Genomic DNA, 19,664 nt, shown 5'->3' on the forward strand with positions numbered 1-19,664 from the left:
CAAATTGGTGGTTAGATCTAAAGTCTTATCTTGAATATATTGTGGGCTAAGTTCCAGACCACCACAATAAAGCGAATATTGCAATAAAGTGAATCACATGAATTTTTTTGGTTTCCCACTGCATACAAAAGTTATGTTTACACTATATTGTTAACTATTAAGTGTGCAGTAGCATTAAGTCTAAAAAATGTACATACCTTAATTTTAAAATATTTTATTGCTAAAAAATGCTAACCATCATCTGAGCCTTTAGCAAGTTGTAGTAGTAACATCGAATATCACTGATCACAGATCACCATAACAAATATAATAATGAAAAAGTTTGAAATATTATGAGAATTACCAAAATGTGACACAGAGACATGAAATGAGCAAATACTGTTGGAAAAGTGGTGTTGATAGACTTGCTCAACGCACGGTTGCCACAAACCTTCAATTTGTAAAAACCGCAATTATCTACAAAATGCAATAAAGCAAATGCAATAAAGTGAGGAACACCTTATTGATAAGATTCTGATTCAATTTTTTTTTTTGTCAAAAATACTTCAGAGGCGGTGTGACCAATGCTTCCATCGGGTTATATTCCATCTTCCATGTCAGATTGTCTTTTTTTGTGATTTTAGCAGTAATTGGTGGCTATTGCCTATTTACACTAATTCCAAATGGTTTCCAAAAGAATGATATTCTATCTCTATTACTCCTTCACTTATTACAGAGCACTTTTATAAATAAAAACTTTCTTTCATCAATTATTTGGTTATCTTGAGTCAAAGGCCATGTAAGAAGAGCAGGAGAAATGTTTTATTCTTTCTCTTTATTTAAGCAGATTTCAAACTAATGAAGTGGTTTACTAGCGCCTCCAAATGTGACCTATGAGTTGTTTCTGTATCAATATGAATTCTCAGATTTGAATATATCTAATGTGTTTCAATCAGTTGCAGTTATCCCTACTGCTACTCAAATTGTCCCATCTTTCACCAGTGGAAGCCTTTTTGACTGATTTCTGAGTTCTTTTGACATGAATATAGCAGCTTTTGAAAGCATCCTTGCTAGCTGGAATGACAAGACATGCTGATATCATTTTATACTCATCTTTCCTAAAAATCAGTAACTTTGCAAAGGAGCTGTAATTGCTTTTAATGGGTAACGGTATGTATAGACTCCCATCCAGGAGATGGGGTTGCTCATTGCTACTGTGTTGACCACTGCTTCTAAGTCTTTTCGGTGGACAGAGCTACGAAATAAGTATCATGAATCACATTGATACTTCTGATTCAAATTTGGGTATACAGATGTTTATACCTCTCATCAGTCTTATATCTGTATAGTGGGTTGAATGGTGACCTCCAAGGTATATGTCCACCTGGCATCTCAGAATGTGACCTTATTTGGAATAAGGGTCTGTGAAGATATAATTAAGGATGATCTTGAGATAGGGTCATCCTGGATTAGAGTGGGCCCTAAATCCAATGACGGGTGTACTTAAAGAGACAGAAAAGGAGAAGACATACAGAGACAGGAGGGAGATGCCATGTGAAGTCTGAGGCAGAGATTGAAGTGGTGTTTCTACAGGCCAAGGAATACCAAGGATTGCTGACAGTCAACAGAAGCGAGGAGAGAGGCACAGAAGAAAAAGAACCAACCCTGCTGGCATCTACATTTTGGACTTCTGGCCTCAAGAACTGTAAACTTCTGGCCTTTAAACTGTTGCTTTAAGTCACCAAGCTTGTGGCAATTTATTAGCTAATACAATATATATCTTCATTCTTCCGCTAACGACAGCACAAGCCTTGCAGACTAGCCCACAACAGACACACAGTCTCTAAGTAACAATACCACCACTACTACCTTTACCATGTATATGCACACACATCTTCCTCCACTTTTGAAAAATGGTAGCATACTATATGCCTTTTTCCACCTTACTTTTACAATTAACAATATCTATTAGAGATCTCTCATAGTGGTTTATCTTCCTCGTTCCTTTATACAGCTGCATAGTATTCCAAACTGTGACTACCATAGCTTACTAAACTGTCCCCTATGAATGAATATTTGAATTGTTTCTAGCCTTCTGTTGTTAAAAATCGTGCTTCAGTGAATTGCCTTTTTATACTTTTACCAGTGTAACTTTGAAATAAATTGTAAGGGGTGAGATTGTTGGATCAAAGGGTAAATGCATATGAAATTTCATAAGATATCACCAAGTTCTTGTCCCTAGAAGCTGTACCTGAGATATAGGCAAATACCCGTTTCCCCACAGGCTCACCAGCTGAGTGTGCTACCAAACTTGGATTTTGGGTAGATGATATCTTAGTATAGCTTATTTTGTTTTCAGAATTAAATTTTATTTCACATTGATAGAAGTTGAAAAAAAGTTTTATGTTTTCCCAAGTTACAGTAGAATATTTCATTGTAATGAGAGATTTCTTATCACAAATAAAATCTTCCCACTTTAAATCAACTGAAAGTTTATGTTCTCCAAGGTAAAGGAAAATAATTCCATAAATCAGGACTTAGCAAATTATGGCCCATTGGCCAAATCTGGCATGCCATCTTATTCTGTAAATAAAGTTTTATTGGAACACAGCCACATCCATCCATTTGCATATTGTCTATAGCTTCTTTCATGCTACAATACAGAGTTGACTAATTGTGACAGAGGCTTTACTATCAATTAGAACACAGTTATAAAGAAACATTTATAATTTTGTTTGATTAGTAGGAATTTAGCAGACTAATTAATAATAATAGATCAGAAAGCATACATTTCTACTATGTATTAAACCTTGTGGTCTTTGCACTACATTTCCAGGATTCTAAATAACCCTTTTTGTATTACCCGTAAACAAATTTCCTTCCAAAGGTTTTTGGCAGTACTCTGAAATATTTTAATTTATAAAGTCAAACAGTCACTACTTTTATGTTTGTACAAAAACTAATTTTTAAAAATCATTTGACAAAGTCAATTTTTCAAATGAGTCTATTGGCAGGCTTTTTTTTAAAGCAATTTTTGATGGACTGCTAATTTTTTCACAGTGCTTAGTTTCAAACATAACTAACAAAAACAGAAACAAAAATAACTCAAAGAAATATTTGTATATAACCATTACAGATGACAAAATAACAAAAAAGAAACAAATTTCAATTCAGTTGTAAAACCATAAATTGAGATATTATCTGCAATTATGTCTATCAAGCCATTTTGAGAACTTAAATGTGTTGAATATTATAGAATATTTAAGGAAAATGACTTAAGATTCTAAAATTAGTCTTCTCTAAATTAAAAATATTCTAAGATGGATAAGAAAAATCTGAACCAGATAACTGTAATAACAATAACATTTACCTTCTTACAGAACTTGTTTTCATTCTATGATACTAGGAGAATCATTTTAGGCAAAATCATCTTAGAAACCATAATTTTTAATTAAACTCTTTAAAATTTCAAAACATATTAAAATGTGACACTAAATATTCTTCCAGTTGGTTACAGAAAAATAAAACCACAAAATTATTCCTAATCTAAGGTAACTGCTTAAGAAATAAGTAGTATAGAGGCCTAAAGTGGTATCTAGTTTCTTTATGTAATAAATATATATTAAACTCTGTCAGAGCAGGCAGATAGCTAGATATGAGCAGAGAAAGGGGGACACAGACCTAACGGCAGGAATTGGGCAGAAAGGAGGGGCACAAGCCAAATGCAGGAAACCACACATCATGTAAGCACCAGGGGTCCCCGGGCAGACACAGAAAAGCAGGAACCTTTGGGCTGATAAGTGGTCACACCTTTTGGGGTGGTGAGTGGCCTGGAGACCTACAAAGAAAGGTGAGAAAAGGCAGGAATTTCCAGTGTCCGAATGTAACCTTTTGCTCATTATGCCCTCATTTCAAAAAAATTAGCCTTGCGGATTAGAAGTACCCATCATGCACTGGTGCCATGACACTTCTGATCCAGACTAAATAAGGACAAAAATCCCTCCTCCCTTTGGGAAGGTGGAGTTAGGATGATAATCAGAGAAGGGGAATACGACCCCAAACCCTTCCCTCCCCATTGAATATTCTGCTCATTCATTTTTACACCCTGTGTAACTAACTTGCCAAAGAAACACAGGGCAGCCACTCACCTGAGCCTGCCTGCTCTCCCTTTGAAAGTGTACTATCTATCCTTTAATCAATTCTCACTTTATTTTTTTTTAACCACTACTTTTTGTCTCTGAATTCTTTCTGGGACCGGACAAGAATCTGGAACGCTGGTTGCATCCACCGGCAACAACTCCATCTGATTGAGTATGTCAATGTATGAATTGCAGATGTCCATGGCAAGGAGGCAATATTTTATCTGCTATGAGGGGTATTAAAGGAGAAACATAATTTTTTCCCTAAAAGTGAGAAAAGAATGTTAAATAGAAGTAACATGTGAAAAAACAGACACATTAGTATCTGAAATAAAGGCACCATTAATAAGGAAAGTAATAATATCACTCATTTATTGATGCTTCAAACTATTATCTTCCATTGTTGGGAATAATGCAATATCTCTTCATTCTTATGTGTCACAATCATCACATATATATGAATAAACATACAAAAATACAGACACTGCCTGGTGACTAAGCATTTTTGGAACAAATCAAGAGTCTAAGTCACAGCATGCATAAGTCATTTGTATCAAAACTGTTAATTTATACCGGTACAAATTTTCATGAAGCATACTAACATTTTTAAATGATGTAATCAAAAATCTCGTTTAAAGAAGGGATAGACTTCTAGAATGGCTAAGTGAGGAGCTTGGCAAATCCTCTCCCCAAAAAGCAATTATAAAAGTGGACAAAATTGTCAAAAAGCAACCAGCTAAAGACTCTGGAAATTGACCAAAGTTATCCAACAAATTGAAAAGTGCTGATTCAAGAAAATCTGCTGAACCTCAGTAAGAACGGTGGGAGTCTGTTAACTGGAGCTGTTCCTTCCCCCTCCATCTCTGAGACACAGAAGTTTCACTGGGAAAGAACAGTCCCCACGGACAAGCAGCTCTGCTACAGGAGGGGGCTGACTTTATTTGGAGCAGAGTGAGGAAAATTCCATGCCCAGGGGCGTTAGCAAAACCATCAGTGACCTCAGTGGCTAACAATCAGGAAAGGTCAACAACGTAGCTCGCCTGAGGCCTCAGTACTGACTGGGGCAAGCAATTAACCAGTCAGTCGTAAATTTAAGAGGGAGATCTAGGGAATGACACAGACAAGACAGGCCTTGATAAGATCCTAGTTATCAAGTGATCTAGAAGAACTGTGCACATGAGCAAATCTTCATGCATATTCAGGAGAAACTGGAATGAGCCCTAGCAAGCTACTCTACCCTGGTTGAACATAAAATACTGTGAATACAGAAAGTAAAAACCAAGAGATACTTGGAAAGTAGCTGCACTTTTAATGCATCCCCTCAAGCTACACCCAGATCCATCAGCAAAGGGTAGCTGCCTTACTGCCTGGAGGTGTATAACTATAATCTCCGACCAATCACTGGTTGTCAAGTAAGCTTGCTGACCCAAGGACTACCCTAACAAGGTATATTCTCTACATTTTCTTAAATATAGAAAAACAATGTTTGTAAACACTGAGCAGAAATAAAACTAGCCAGACACTGTGAGGAAAAACCCTCCTTAGAATGAGTCCGAGCAAGTCACAAAACAAAAACACCCGCCAGAGGATAGGGTGATCAGAATCGAGAGTTGTTACAATATATTATCTAATGTATCCTGTTTTTCACACTGCCCACTCCTCAAGCCAAAAATAGGCAGAAGATCTAAACAAGCAATTCTCCAAGGAAGAAATACAAATGATCAATAGGCACATGAAAAAATGCTCAATATCACTAATTGTCAGAGAAATGCAAATCAAAACTACAATGAGGTATCACCTCACACCAGCCAGAATGGCCATCATTCAAAAGTTCACAAATGACGGATGCTTGAGAGACTGTGGAGAAAGGGGAACCCTCCTACACTGCTGGTGGGAATGCAGTTTGGTGCAGCCACTGTGGAAAACAGTATGGAGATTCCTCAAAAGACTAGGAATAGACTTACCATATGACTCAGGAATCCCGCTCCTGGGCTTGTATCCAGAAGGAACCCTACTTCAAAAAGACACCTGCACCCCAGTGTTCACAGCAGCACTATTTACAATAGCCAAGACATGGAAACAGCCTAAATGTCCATCGACAGATGACTGGATAAAGAAGAAGTGGTACATTTATACAATGGAATACTATTCAGCCATAAAAAACCGACAACATAACGCCATTTGCAGCAACATGGATGTCCCTGGAGAATGTCATTCTAAGTGAAGTAAGCCAGAAAGAGAAAGAAAAATACCATATGAGATCGCTTATATGTGGAATCTAAAAAAAAAAAAAAAGAACATAAATACAAAACAGAAACAGACTCAGACATAGAATACAAACTTGTGGTTGCCAAGGAGGTGGGGGTGGGAAGGGACAGACTGGGAGTTTGAAATTTGTAGATACTGACAGGCGTATGCAGAATAGATAAACAAGATTATACTGTGTAGCACAGGGAAATATATACAAGATCTTGTGGTAGCTCACAGCGAAAAAGAATGCAACAATGAATATACGTATGTTCATGTATAACTGAAAAGTTGTTCTCTACACTGGACATTGACACAACATTGTAAACTGACTATAACTCAATAAAAAATGCAAAAAAAAGTTGTTACAATATATTATCTAATATATCCTGTTTTCACACTGCCCCCCCCCCGAAAAAAAACAAAAGACAACAAAAAATTATGAGACATGCAAGAAAAAAAGTATGACCTATACACAGGGGAAAAAAACCATTCAATAGAAGCTGTCTATGAAGGGGCCCATATGTTGCACTTAGCATACAAAGACTTCAAAACAGCTATTATGAATATAAATAAATAAAAGAAACCATGAGAGAGAAACAATACTTTATATATGTGAGACAATAATATGGATGAGAGTGAATCTCTCATCAGAAAACATGGAGGCCGGAAGGAACTGGCGTAATATTTTTCAAGTGATAAAGTAAAAGAAATGTCAGCTAAGAAGTCCTAACCAGCAAAAAATATCCTTTAGGAATAAAAGCGCAATCAAGCATTCTCAGCTGAAAAAAAAATCTAAGAGAATCTGTCACCTGTATACCTACCTTGAAAGTATGGCTAAAGGAAATCCTTGTAACAGAAAAGTAATGATAAAAGAAGGAATCTTGGAACAACGGAAAGGAAGTCAGGACATCTGAAGGAGTAAAAACAGGGATAAGTGAAATGGACTTGACTTCTCTTGAGTTTTCTAAATCATATTTGACAGTGGAAGCAAAAATTGTAAGTTGTTTGATGTGGTTTTCAATGTATGTAGAGGAAATACTTAATATTATGAAAGGAGGAGGATAAAGGGACTTAAATGGAGGTAAGGACTTTACATTTTACTCTCCAGGCAAAATAGGGGGAAAATGTGGTATATACACATAATGAAATATTATTCAGCCACAAAAAGGAATAAAGTACTAATAAATGTTACAACATGGATGAATGAACTTTGAAAACATTATGCTAAGTGAAAAGCCAGATATAAGAGGTCACATATTGTATGATTCCATTTATACAAAATGTCTAGAATACACACATCTATTAGAGACAGAAAATAGATTTGTGGTTGCTTAGGGCTGGAGAGGACGCAAGAGTGGGCACAGGAGTTCAATTAGGGGTAATGAAAATGTTTTAAAAATAGATTGTGGTGATGTTGCACAACTCTGTGAATATACTAAAAATCACTGAATTGTACACTTCAAATGTATGGGTTTTATGGTATGTGAATTATATTCCAATAAAGCTGTTTTTTAAAACTATCATAAACTTCAGATACACATTACTTTATTTAAGATGGACAAAGAACAAGGGCTTACTGCATAGCACAGGAAACTACACTCAATTTCTTCTAATGAGCCATAATGGAAAAGAAACTGAAAAAATATATATGTATGTATGTAGATGTATAACTGAAATGCTTTGCTGTAACCTGAAACTAACACTGTAAACTGACTACGCTTTGAAATAAGAATAAAAAACAAAAAAAATTATAAACTTAAGTGTAAAACATTACACTACAAAACTTCTAGAATAAAACATAGGATAAAATCTTTGGGAGCTAGGCTTGTGAAGACATAACACCAAAAGCATGATCCAAAAAGAAAAATAATCAATAAACTAGACTTCAAAAATTAAAACCTTTTGCTCTGCAAAAGACCCCATTAAGAGGACAAAAAGACAGACTGAAAGAAAATATTTGCAAACCATATGTATGACAATGACAAAGGGTTTGTATCTATAGTATATAAAGAACTCTGAAAACTCAAAAGTTAAAAAAAAAATTCAATTAGAAAGTAAGAAAAGGATGCGAAAAGACACTTCACCAGAGAGGATATGTGAATGACAAAATAGCACGGGACAAGGTGTTCCACATCATGAACTAAGGCCACGATGAGCTATCACTAAACACCTAATAGAATGGCTTAAAATGTTTTAAATAGTGACAACACCAAATGCTAGAGAAGATACAAAAGAACCAGGTCACTCATCCATTGCTGGTGAGACTATAAAATAATACAGCCACTCTGGAAAACAGTTTGTCAGTTTCTTAAAGAAATTAAACATACACTACCATGCAACCCAACAATTGCATTTCTGGACATTCATCCTAGAGATATGAGAATTAAATCCACACAAAAACCTGTACATGATTGTTCATAGCAGCCTTACTGGTAATAGCCGAAAGTTGGAAACAACCTAAATGTCCCTAAATACATGAATGGTTAAACAAACTGTGATACATCCACACCATGGGATACTACTCACAACAAAAGGAAGGAACTACTGATACCTACAACAACTTGGATGGATTTCCAGGGCATTACACGGAATGGGAAAAAAAAAACAAATCTCAAAAGGACACATACAGTATAATTCCATTCATAAAACATTCTCAAAATGACAAAATATAGAAAGGGAAAACAGATTAGTGGTTGCCAGGAGTTACAGATAATGGAGAGAGGGGTGGGTGCAACTATGAAAGGGTAGCATGAAGCAGATCATTACAGTGAGAAAATATTTCTGTATCCTGATTGTGGTAGAAGTTACTGAATCTGCACATGTAAAAAGACAGCATAGAACTGTATACACACATCATACTGACATCAGTTTCCTTTGTTTGATATTGTACTATAGTTACACAAGACTCAACCATTGCAGGAAACTGGGTGAAAGTACACAGGACCTCTCTGTGCTATTTTTGGAAATTCCAGTGAATCTATAATTATTTCAAAATAAAAAACTTAATGAAGACAAAATACATTCCTAGAGAAACAAAGACAAGGAGAATTCTTTGTTGGGTGACCCGGCTTAACAAGAAACCATAAAAGAAGTTTTAAATTTTTATTTTTAAACTTTATCTATTATAGATTATCTATTGATGATTTTCATGAACGTAACTGACCGCATTTTTTACTATGGCTATAGGAAGATCAGAGACAAATTCACAGCTAAGTGCAGATGTAAATTTAGTACCTGCCTCCCAATCTTCTCTGATGCTAATCTTTTACTTCGTATTTTCTGTGATCCTACCTTTACTTTTCAATTTTGTGGGATGTGTTCTTATCAGGTTCCAAATATCCAGTGGAAAATAAAATAGGCAATGAATGAACAAATAAGCCATAACTCATCTGGGCCTCATTCGTTTCTTGCTCATCTTGGGTAAAGGCAAAGACAGAGATCTCTGGTCATAGCTGGGGGAGGTTAGATGGTAGGAGGTTGGACGGGAGGAAGAGAAAATATATGTGGAGATATGAGAGCCTCATATCTCCCAGAAGCACCAGCCTGAAAATGTCTACCTGTAAGCTGGGTAAGAGGTCACCAGTGGAAGCCAGAGAGGGCCACGTGCTTCTAGCCCCAACCTATGAAGTGGTGACTGACGTGATGGTGTAGGGCTGGCAAACTTTCTGTAAAGAGTAAGATAGTGAATACCTTAGGAATTTCAGGCCACGTGGTCTCTTTAGCAACTACTCAACTCTGCCGTTGTAGAGATGACAAATTGACATAATGGAGTAATCATAGTTCAGGCATACAAAAATGGAGTCGGGCAGCTTTTAAGGATCTGCTCTCAGGCGTATCCTGGCACTACTGAGAACATGAATTTTCTCCGAACTGTATAGAATTCAAGAACACCAGCAGCCGTTTTCAAAATGATATCTGCTAGCAGCTGCTAGCTGCAACCTTGCAGTTTCAAAGTTCCCACCACCACCCCGAACCCTTGGCACGTATGTAAGCATTTTGAATCCCAATCAATGCTTGCTTAACAAACACCCTTACTTCTTGCCAGCTCCAATCCTAATTTTGACAATTTATGTAAACTCACTGGATTTTTTTCTTTTGCCTTTATAAAGCTCTTCCGTTTTGTAGTCCTGCAGAACACAATTCAAGTGCTTCTTGAGTCTGTGTCTCCCAGATTAGTCCTAACAAACTCAAAATGAATGCCTCTTTATTTCAACCAAGCCTCCATTCTTGGAATTCTTGGTTGACATAGCATGGAACCAGTCACAGACGTTAAATTGTTGACAGAAGTAACCAGTAAGCAATCTATGATAGGAATAGGAATAGAAAAGAGCTTTACTTGAGACAAACTGAGGACTAGAGCCCAGAAGACAGCCTCTCAGATCACTCTGAGGAATTGCTCCAGAGAAACATGGTTTTCAGCACAGTTTTCTATCTTGTCAGAACAGAGAACATCAAACAAGTCAGGGATACTTTCCTTCAAAGTTTAAAAAAAAAAGATCAGCATGTACACAGAGAATCAGTATAGCCTTGGCACCTGGGAAGGGAGTCTTATCGAAGGAGGACCAGCATTGATGGCCCAGGAAGGCAGGCATTTAATCTTTAACGTGGACATTCTTTACGTCTGGTCAATCTGCCCTTTTCTTTAATAATTAAAGCAGATGTACAGTGTATATTTGATTGGCCACAAACAGGCTGTTTTAGTTAGCATAAAATTCAAGTTGACTCATGTATAAGCCAGAATGACTTCCTTATACCTCAATATGTGAAAATTTCTTTCATCAAAGTAAACGAATGAGTGTGGCTGTTTAAACCTTTATTATTGAACACTGAAATTTGAATTTCACATAATTTCCCGTATCACAAAATACTCTTCTTTTCACCTTTTTTGAAGTCTTTAAAAATGTAAACAGTATTCTTAACTTGCAGACAGTAGGAAAACATTAAGGGTCAGCAAACTGGGGGTGGGGGGTTCATAGTGTGCTGACCCCTGATGTAAAATTTAGATGTGGAAGTTTGCTATTGGGAGTAGGTGGTGTACAACTGTCACTTAATACTTGCTTTACAATGCAGTGACCTCTCTTAGATCAATAAATTCCACTTCTAGAAACTTGTCACAAGGAAACAATCATAATATAATAATCATGGTTGCATACAAAAAATTGAAAGCAAAGACTGTTATCCCTTCCTGGACATGTCAACAATTACTGTGTGGTTTGAAAAGAGAAAAAAGCAAATACAGTGAAATATTAACATTTGGTGAATCTAAGTGAAGACTATATGGGTGTTCAGTTACTTTAAAAGACTTACTGAATATTCTAAACAATTACACCTTAATTCAAAACCTGGGTGTTCGGTGCCAACTTTTCCGCAGGTTTGAAATGTAAAAATAAAGTTGGAAACGTTTTTTAAAAGTAAAAAATGTGGGGGGTTTTGGTGAAATGTAAGTTAATAGACTTGCACAGACCCATATCCAGCTCATCAGAACTCTGTGTTCTCCATGTATAAAGGTAATAAATGTAACATCCCTTTTCACAGGAAAATGGTATAGATTAACTCGGTAATATGTGTCTAACCACCTAGAGTGTGTTTCAATTACACTAAACGTCATTTTAACTATATGTAACTGGAGAAGATTTACTTTTAAAATTCTTAATATTTCCTTTGCAATCATCTTGTTCTAAGGGCAAAGAAAAGCCTGGCTTGCTTAGGTATTAAGCATTTGAAACAAAACTTGCTTTTAGACAGTAAGCCCACAAATTATCTGGGAAGACTTCCCTGATAGGGATGGGTGCTCTAGGCCCTGCAGGCAGGAATAGCATTTGGGGAATCAAGCATTAGGGTTCTCCTTCAGGATCAAGCCCGGACTTGCTGGGTTAGATGCTGTCATTTGAAAATCTAACACGGGAAATAAATCCATTCAATAATTTGAGCACATAAAAATAAAGTAGTAAAAAGTTTACACATTTAAACAAAAACATAGGACCTATTTTTAACTACAAGATAACCTATCTTGGGCAGAGGACTTCAGCGACACTCCATTTGACGTCCCCATTTAATGAAGTGATTAGACATAGTGCGTTGTCCATCTCTGCTTGAACTCCAGTTATGGGTTTGGGGCCACAGAGCTGGAGTCATCAAAGGTGTATTTTAGAAAATTGGTCTCCGTTTAAAAACTTTTTTTAAATGCTCACATTCATTCCAATTTTGGGGAGTCAAACCCACACCTCCCTGTGAAAAATCAAAAATCCAGGGCGGTAGCTCGCAGGGATATACTTTCCTTTTTACAGACCAAACCCATAATCGATTTTTTTGCACATCTGCTTCCGAAGCTCTGACTTTTCAATGCTAAAAGCTTTACTCTCTGTCTACCTCCACCTGTGCGTCCCGCCTACCCCAGAACCCGCCAAATCCCATCAAACCCCACCCCCACCAGCCACGCACGGTCCCCACAGGCTCCCCGCGCGCTCCCGGTTCCCACCGACTGCAGCCTCCGGTAATTTCATCGGATTCGGTAAAACCCCGCCCTTCTCTTCACTCCGGCGTTTTCTTCCGTTCAGGCCCGCCCCTCCCCACCTGGTTATTTGGTTGGCCAGCGCCCTCGTCGTACGTCATTTACCCGCGCCACCCGGAAGCCGCGGTTCTTACCAATCGTTCTTTTTGCCGGCGGCTCTCAGGTAACGGCCGCATTTGGGTGTCCCTGGGTGACAGAGTTCCAGAGTTGGGAGGGGCAGAAGGCGGAACCCCCAGCCTGAGCCGGACGATCCCACTCCCAACGTTGAGAGGGTGCAGATGTACTGTGCTTGAGACCATACTGAGTGGTCAACGTGGTCTTTCCCTTCCCCATTCCTCAGGAGCCCATCATGGCGACGCCCCCTAAACGGCGGGCGGTGGAGGCCACGGGGGAGAAAGTGCTGCGCTACGAGGCTTTCATCTGCGACGTGCTGCAGCGGGACCTGAAGTGAGTGACAGAACAGGGGGCGGGGCGCGTGGAGCGGTCCACGTGGTGAGCGGGGCTTTCGAAGTCAGGGTGTAGCCTTCTGATTGGCGGGCAAGGCTTTCGAAGGCCAGCCCCGTGCGCCATTCGAGTAGGAAGGAGGGGCGATATCCGGGACGGGGGAGGGAGAAACATGGCGGTCTTAGTCAAGAATGTGTCCGCGCATGCGCGGCCTCGGATGGCGCTTAAAGGTTAAGACCTAGAGTGCCAAAGCCGGAGTTCACAGGTTCGAATCCCGGCTTGGCTATTTCGCTTTCCGTGCGAACATGTAACTCGTTTCCATTTTCTGTGCCTCAGTTTCCTCATCTGTGAAATGAGGAAGTTAATTGAACCTTCATGCGCTGGCTTTGAGTTTTCAACGGGTTCAGTCCTTGTAAATGATTTAACTTGGATGCTAGAGGCTCAACGAGTATGAAAAATTGTTATTACTATCATTATTAATCTGAGCATGAAGTACAGTGTTCAGGACTAGGATTATCAGCATCCTAAAAAGGATGGAGGATTTTTCTACGGTAAGAATGGGATATTCCGGCTGAAGGGAGGCATTGGGAATAGAGTGTAATAAGAAGACTAATAAATAATAGCTGTAACATATGTAGAGCTTCCTATTTGGCAGGCCCTATTCTAAGTACTTTATAGTTAACTCTCATTTAATCCTTCTCATGACTCTATGAGGTAATACTTGTCATCCCTATTTTATAGATGGGGAAATTGAGTTCCAAAGAGGTCACTCACTTGCCAAAGTCACACAGCTAGTAAAAAGGAAAGCCTGGATTCAAACCGAAGCAGTCTGACCCAGAGTCCAAATCTTGACTTCTGCACAAAAACACCTCTTAGGGCATGGTGACATGAGAGTCTCAGAGGGTCACGATATGAGGTATTCCAAGAGGGCCAGGGCTTCCTCTTGGTCACCATTTTACTCTTGTCCCATCATGTCCCATCAGAAAGGTGCTGGACCATCGTGACAAGGTATATGAGCAGCTGGCCAAATACCTTCAACTGAGAAATGTCATTGAGCGACTCCAGGTAAAGATGCCAGGGTTAGGTACCTTCTTTTTGTGGGCAAAGGGCGGGGGGAGAGGGAAATACCCCAGCCCCAAACCTGTCACCTGATTAAAAGTTGACCACTGACCCCTACCTCTTTTTCCCTGGTCCCACAGGAAGCTAATCACTCGGAGTTATATATGCAGGTGGATTTGGGCTGTAACTTCTTCGTTGACACAGTGGTGTGAGTGTCTACCTGCCCCTCTGAGCCCACAGGGTTCAGCTTCCCCCTTCCTTCGTTCAACAGATATTTTTTGAGTATTTGCTACATACCAGACACTGCTAGGGGCTGGAGATGTGACAGTAAATATAAAATAGGACAAAATCCCTGCCCTCCCAGAGCTTTAATTTGGGGAAGGCTGGGGAGGGCAGTAAAAAAAAAAAACCTTAAATAAACTGTGTGTGGTATGCTAAACAGTGATGAGGACTCCCCCACTTCCTCTAACCACTGTTTCCTCAGCCCAGACACTTCACGGATCTACGTGGCCCTTGGATATGGTTTTTTCCTGGAGTTGACACTGGCAGAAGCGCTCAAGTTCATTGATCGTAAGAGCAGTCTCCTCACAGAGTAAGTCCTTTCCATGAGGATAGTATCTGAAAACACCACCATTTGCAACACCTTTCTTCCCCCCTGGCTGCCTGCAATGATACATACTTAGGGACCCACCTCCCTTCCCCCTCAGAGCTCGGACTGAGGAAAGTGGGGATGCAAAGCTCAGCCCCAGGTGTAGCACCTAACAAGCACTCAATAAATCGTCTCTGTATTGGTCACTCACACAAAACTTTATCGGGCATCTGCTGTAGGCTCTGTGCTTGGTGGTGAGGAAGCAGCAGTGAACAGGACAGAAGGGTTTCTTGAAGGGTTGCATTCTAGAAGGACTGTAACTGTTACACATCAGCACAATTTTGACCAGATCCTGGAGGTCTGTCTCAAAATCATTAACAATAAAACCAGTTACCTCTGACTTTACCTCCTGCTAATTTTCCTGCTCGTCCACTGTGCTCTGACCACGCTGACCTTCACAGGCTTCTTTAAACACCCTCAGGATGCTCCCACCTCAGGGCAACTGTGGTGGCTGTTCTCTTTGCCTACAGCACTCTTTCCCCAGGTACCTGCATGGCTTCCTTTCTCCTTATTCAAATTTAAGTCTTGATTAAATGTTACTTCCCCAACAAGGCTTTCGGTGACAACTTTAAAATTGCAACCCCTGACACCCCTGACTCCCCTCCCTTGTTCTGTTTTTTTTATTTTTTTAACTCCGAGCACTTATGACTTCCTAATACTTCCTGGGTAATTTCCTTACTGTGTAATGTTCATTGCCCCCTCCCACTAGGATATAAGCTTTGCAGAAGGTGGGATTTTGTCTATATCCCAAGTCACTAGAATAGCACGTAGCACATAGTAGGCACTCTGTTGAGTGAATTGAAAACCGTTTGCTGGAAATCAATTAAAGTGGGGATTGAAGCAGATCTCTGGTAGTGGTGGTGAGGGAGGTACCATGGGGAGAAAAGATGGGCTCCAGTTGAGTTGAAGTTTCCGTGCAGAGAGGGGGAATTGTGGCTCAGGATGGCCTCCCAGAGGAACTGACATTTGGGTCACTTGGTTGAGCGAACAAGCTGTGGGGCTATCTGGTGAAGAGCATTCCTGACTAGGGGACCAGTGGGCCTGCCACATTAGAGGAACTGCCCTAGAATGGTGAGCATTCACTCAACCCAGATGGAGTGAATGAGGTGATGCCAAGCAGTGTACTTAGATTAACAACATTTCACGTGCGACTACCACTGATCTAAAGTTCCTTTGAGGTAATGTTTGTCTTTATTCCTACATTCATTTCTTCCAGAGTTGCCTCTCTTAGATTTCAATAATCCTCCCCTTTTCAGACCTTTTCAGGCTTTCAGTGTTCATAGACCCAAATGAGCCTCAGACCTGCCAAGATTCCTAAATCTCAGTGATTAGACCAGTTGGTGAATAGTTTGGTCAAGGGGCCTGGTTTCCTGGGCCAACGCAATTCTGAACTGGTGGCTATTTAGACCAAGTCCATTTTTTTAGAACAAAGCTTTCCTTGTTATGTCACAGGATTCCTGAGCCTTTCAGATAGATTTTAATTATTTGGGACTTGATGTCTGAACCCAAAATGAGGTATTTAAATTGTCACTGCCTGCCCCCTTGTCTGGTCTTTTTGATTGATCAACCTCGTCTATTAGTGTGATGAAAATGTGAATCTCTTATTCTTTTATTATAATTAGTAGGACTCCCTGGAAAGTAAATCTTTATAGGAGATGAGGATTTGAGTCTGTGTAGCTCACTCTCTTCTTTAAAATACTTGGTTTTTTGAGAAAAAAATACTTGTTTATTTGGGACACACTTTAAATAAACTAACTTTCCTTCAGGTTATTTTATGTAACCAAAACAGTGTATCAGTCCTTCATGTTCTTAGTCTATTTCTTTGTTTGGGGACTGGGGGGATCAGTTCTCTGTGTATATTCTTTCTCTTTACACAGAAAGGCGTACCCATCCACACGCATAAACAGATATGATTATAGAACAAACAGAATAACCATATGACTAGTAACACTGTCTTACATATTAAATCAGTAGCAATAAATTAAACCTATCCTTTTTGTGTTGCACCTCGCTTGCGGTGAACTTTTATATTTTTCTCCTTTTTTTAAGTATTGAACTCATAGTCTTTTAGAATAAGCTTGTACCATTAACTAACTTTGTTCTCTTTTTTAATGTTCAGATTGTCCCTTAGGCGCTGATCACATTCGTTCCTCTGTTCTTTGAGCTCTACCCCAGATATTCTTGAAAGCATTCTTGCTCTCTGGCAACAACACCCTGCTCCATTTATATCCTGTGCCATTTATTTTCTTTTGAGGACTTCAGGTTCCTGTGAGTCAAGCAGTCATTCACATATTCATTCAACATACATTGAGTGCCTACTGTGTACCACATACTGTTTTGGTTCCTGGGGATACAGCGGGGAATAGAGCCAACCAGATGTCAGCCCTTACAAAGCTTACATTCTAGTCAGGGGAGACAGACAATTAACAAGTAAATGACAGGTTGACAAAGCTACAGAGAACAGCACGGAATGGAGATAAACATTGCCGGGGATGGAGCCATTGCAATTTTGAACAGAATGCTTGGTTGGATGTGGAGTGTGAGAAACAGGGAGGAGTCCAGGGTTTTGGCTGAGCCACTAAAAGGATGAAATGGCCATTTTCTGAGATGGAGAAGACAGGAAGAGAGCAGACTTGGTTGCAGGGGAGGATCAGGAGTTCAGTCTAGGACCTGTTAACTGTGAGGTGCTCATTAAACACTGAAGCTGATTTTCTGAAGAAGTAGTTAAAACTCCCAAGGCTGGAGTTTGGGAGAGAGAGCTGGACTGAAAATATAAATTTGGGAGATAGTGATATATAAATGGGTTCATACTGGTTTTTTTTCCAATTGAACATCCTATGTTGTTGCCTTCTACTTTTCTTAACAGTATTCAATTTTCCTAAAACTGACTCCTACGTTGACAGATAGTTCAGCACAATAAAATCCACATGCTTTATCATGATATCAAGACCCTGCATGATCCAGCCCCTTCCTACCTCTTGGACCGTATCTTGTGCCACTTTCCTTCCACCATTCACTTAACTTCTAACACTCTGGCCTCCTGACTGCTCCTCAAAAAGTTCTTTCCTGCCTCTTGGACTTTTTGTGGAAAAGGCCCTCCTACTCATTCATCCTGCCTCAGAAAGGACTTCCTTGACCCTTTGTATCAACTAGGATTCTTTCAGGTGAGACCAGTCCCGGTTGGCTTGTTCATGTAACTCAACAGCCCAGGGCTGGAGTGATTCCAGGCAACTCCAGCTTCCCAGTTGCTTAGGCCTTGGTGTCTTCCTCAAGTCCTCTCACACCTGACATCCTCCTTTGGTAAATCATGTTGACCCTACCTTCAACTGTATCCAAAATCCAGTCATTTCTCATCACCTCAACTGCTGCCAGTGTGGCCTGAGTCTGCATCTCTTACCTGGACTAGTCCAACAGCCTCCTCACTGGACTTCCTCTTCCACACTAGCTGTCCTGATCCCTGGTCAGTTCTCCATACAGCAGCCACATGGATCCTCTTAAACCCTAGTCAGTTCACTCTGTTCTCTGATCACAATCCTCTCCTGACCCCCATCTCACTTGGAGTAGAAGCCAGAGTCCTCACCATGGCCTTGTAGGTTTCACAGCATCTGTCCCCGCTGCAGACCTCTGTCTGTGGCCTCACCTCCTACAGTCCCCCTTCGCTTATTTTTCTCCAGCCACGCTGGCCTCTTTGCTGTGCCTCAAACATGCCACGTACACTCCCACCTCAGAGCCTCTGCATCTGCTACCCCTTGTGTCCTTAACACTCTTTCTCCATATATCTACACGATTCACTTCATTTTAAGTCTTGACTCAAAACGCTTCTCAGTAAACCCATCCCTAAGCACTCTGATTGGAATTACAGCCCCTACTCCTGCACTCCTTATCCTCTTACCGCTTAATTTTTTCATCATACTTAAAACCATCTGACATACTCCATATTTTATTCCATCATGTGTCCCCCTTCATGAGAATTTGAGCTCCATGAGGCTGAGATTTTTGTTTGTTGTGTTTGCTGCTAAATCCCCAGTACCTGAAACAACCTGGCATAGAGTAGGCATTCAGTAAATGTCTTCGAATCAGTGCAGTCCAGATGGCGGCCAGGCATCTCTGCATAGGAGCAGGTCAGGTAGTAGGGTGTCTTACCACCTGCCGTGTGGAAGTCATCCAGGACGTCGGTAGTTCTTGAAGTGGTGAGGAAGCATCATCCTCATGATCAGAAGTGGGGCCCACTTCGCCCTTTCTTGTTTCTTTCCTCCAGGCTCAGCGACAGCCTCACCAAGGACTCCATGAATATCAAGGCCCATATCCACCTGTTGCTTGAGGTGAGAGCAGCTCACCCCACTCCCAGACTCTACTTCCAATCGTTTAGGGTGGTAACCTGAGGAAGGGAGAGAGCCAGAGATGGGAAGGACCATCTTTCCCTCTAAACTGGAGTCAAACTGGAGCCAGGCTGGCTCTGAGGGAAGGGAGATCCCAGCAAACCTGGGGTGGGGCCTGGACCCAGTCTCTGTTCAATCTCTTCTGTTCTCTCTTTCAGGGGCTTAGAGAACTACAAGGCCTGCAGAATTTCCCAGAGCCTCACCATTGACCGCGTCCTACCTCCCCTGACATTAAAGAGCCTGAATGTCTTTGA

General features: G+C 40.2%; 1 protein-coding gene and 1 long non-coding RNA gene across 2 annotated transcripts in view; one reads left to right on the forward strand and one right to left on the reverse strand.

Annotated features, from left to right (window-relative positions):
• The window catches only part of LOC135320272 (uncharacterized), a 30,945-nt gene extending 17,720 nt beyond the window's left edge, over positions 1-13,225 (reverse strand). The window contains exon 1 of the long non-coding RNA XR_010379516.1: positions 13,014-13,225. This is a non-coding gene — a long non-coding RNA (uncharacterized LOC135320272). The remainder of the gene's footprint in view (positions 1-13,013) is intronic.
• UXT (ubiquitously expressed prefoldin like chaperone) lies at positions 13,226-19,664 on the forward strand. The gene is made up of 6 exons (XM_010996295.3): positions 13,226-13,326; positions 14,307-14,388; positions 14,523-14,590; positions 14,867-14,974; positions 19,290-19,353; positions 19,569-19,664. The coding sequence occupies exons 1-6, from the start codon at positions 13,229-13,231 to the stop codon at positions 19,617-19,619; spliced, it is 471 nt and encodes a 156-aa protein (XP_010994597.1). The 5' UTR covers positions 13,226-13,228; the 3' UTR covers positions 19,620-19,664.

Source organism: Camelus dromedarius, chromosome X (assembly GCF_036321535.1).
Source record: "Camelus dromedarius isolate mCamDro1 chromosome X, mCamDro1.pat, whole genome shotgun sequence".
NCBI lineage: Eukaryota > Metazoa > Chordata > Mammalia > Artiodactyla > Camelidae > Camelus > Camelus dromedarius.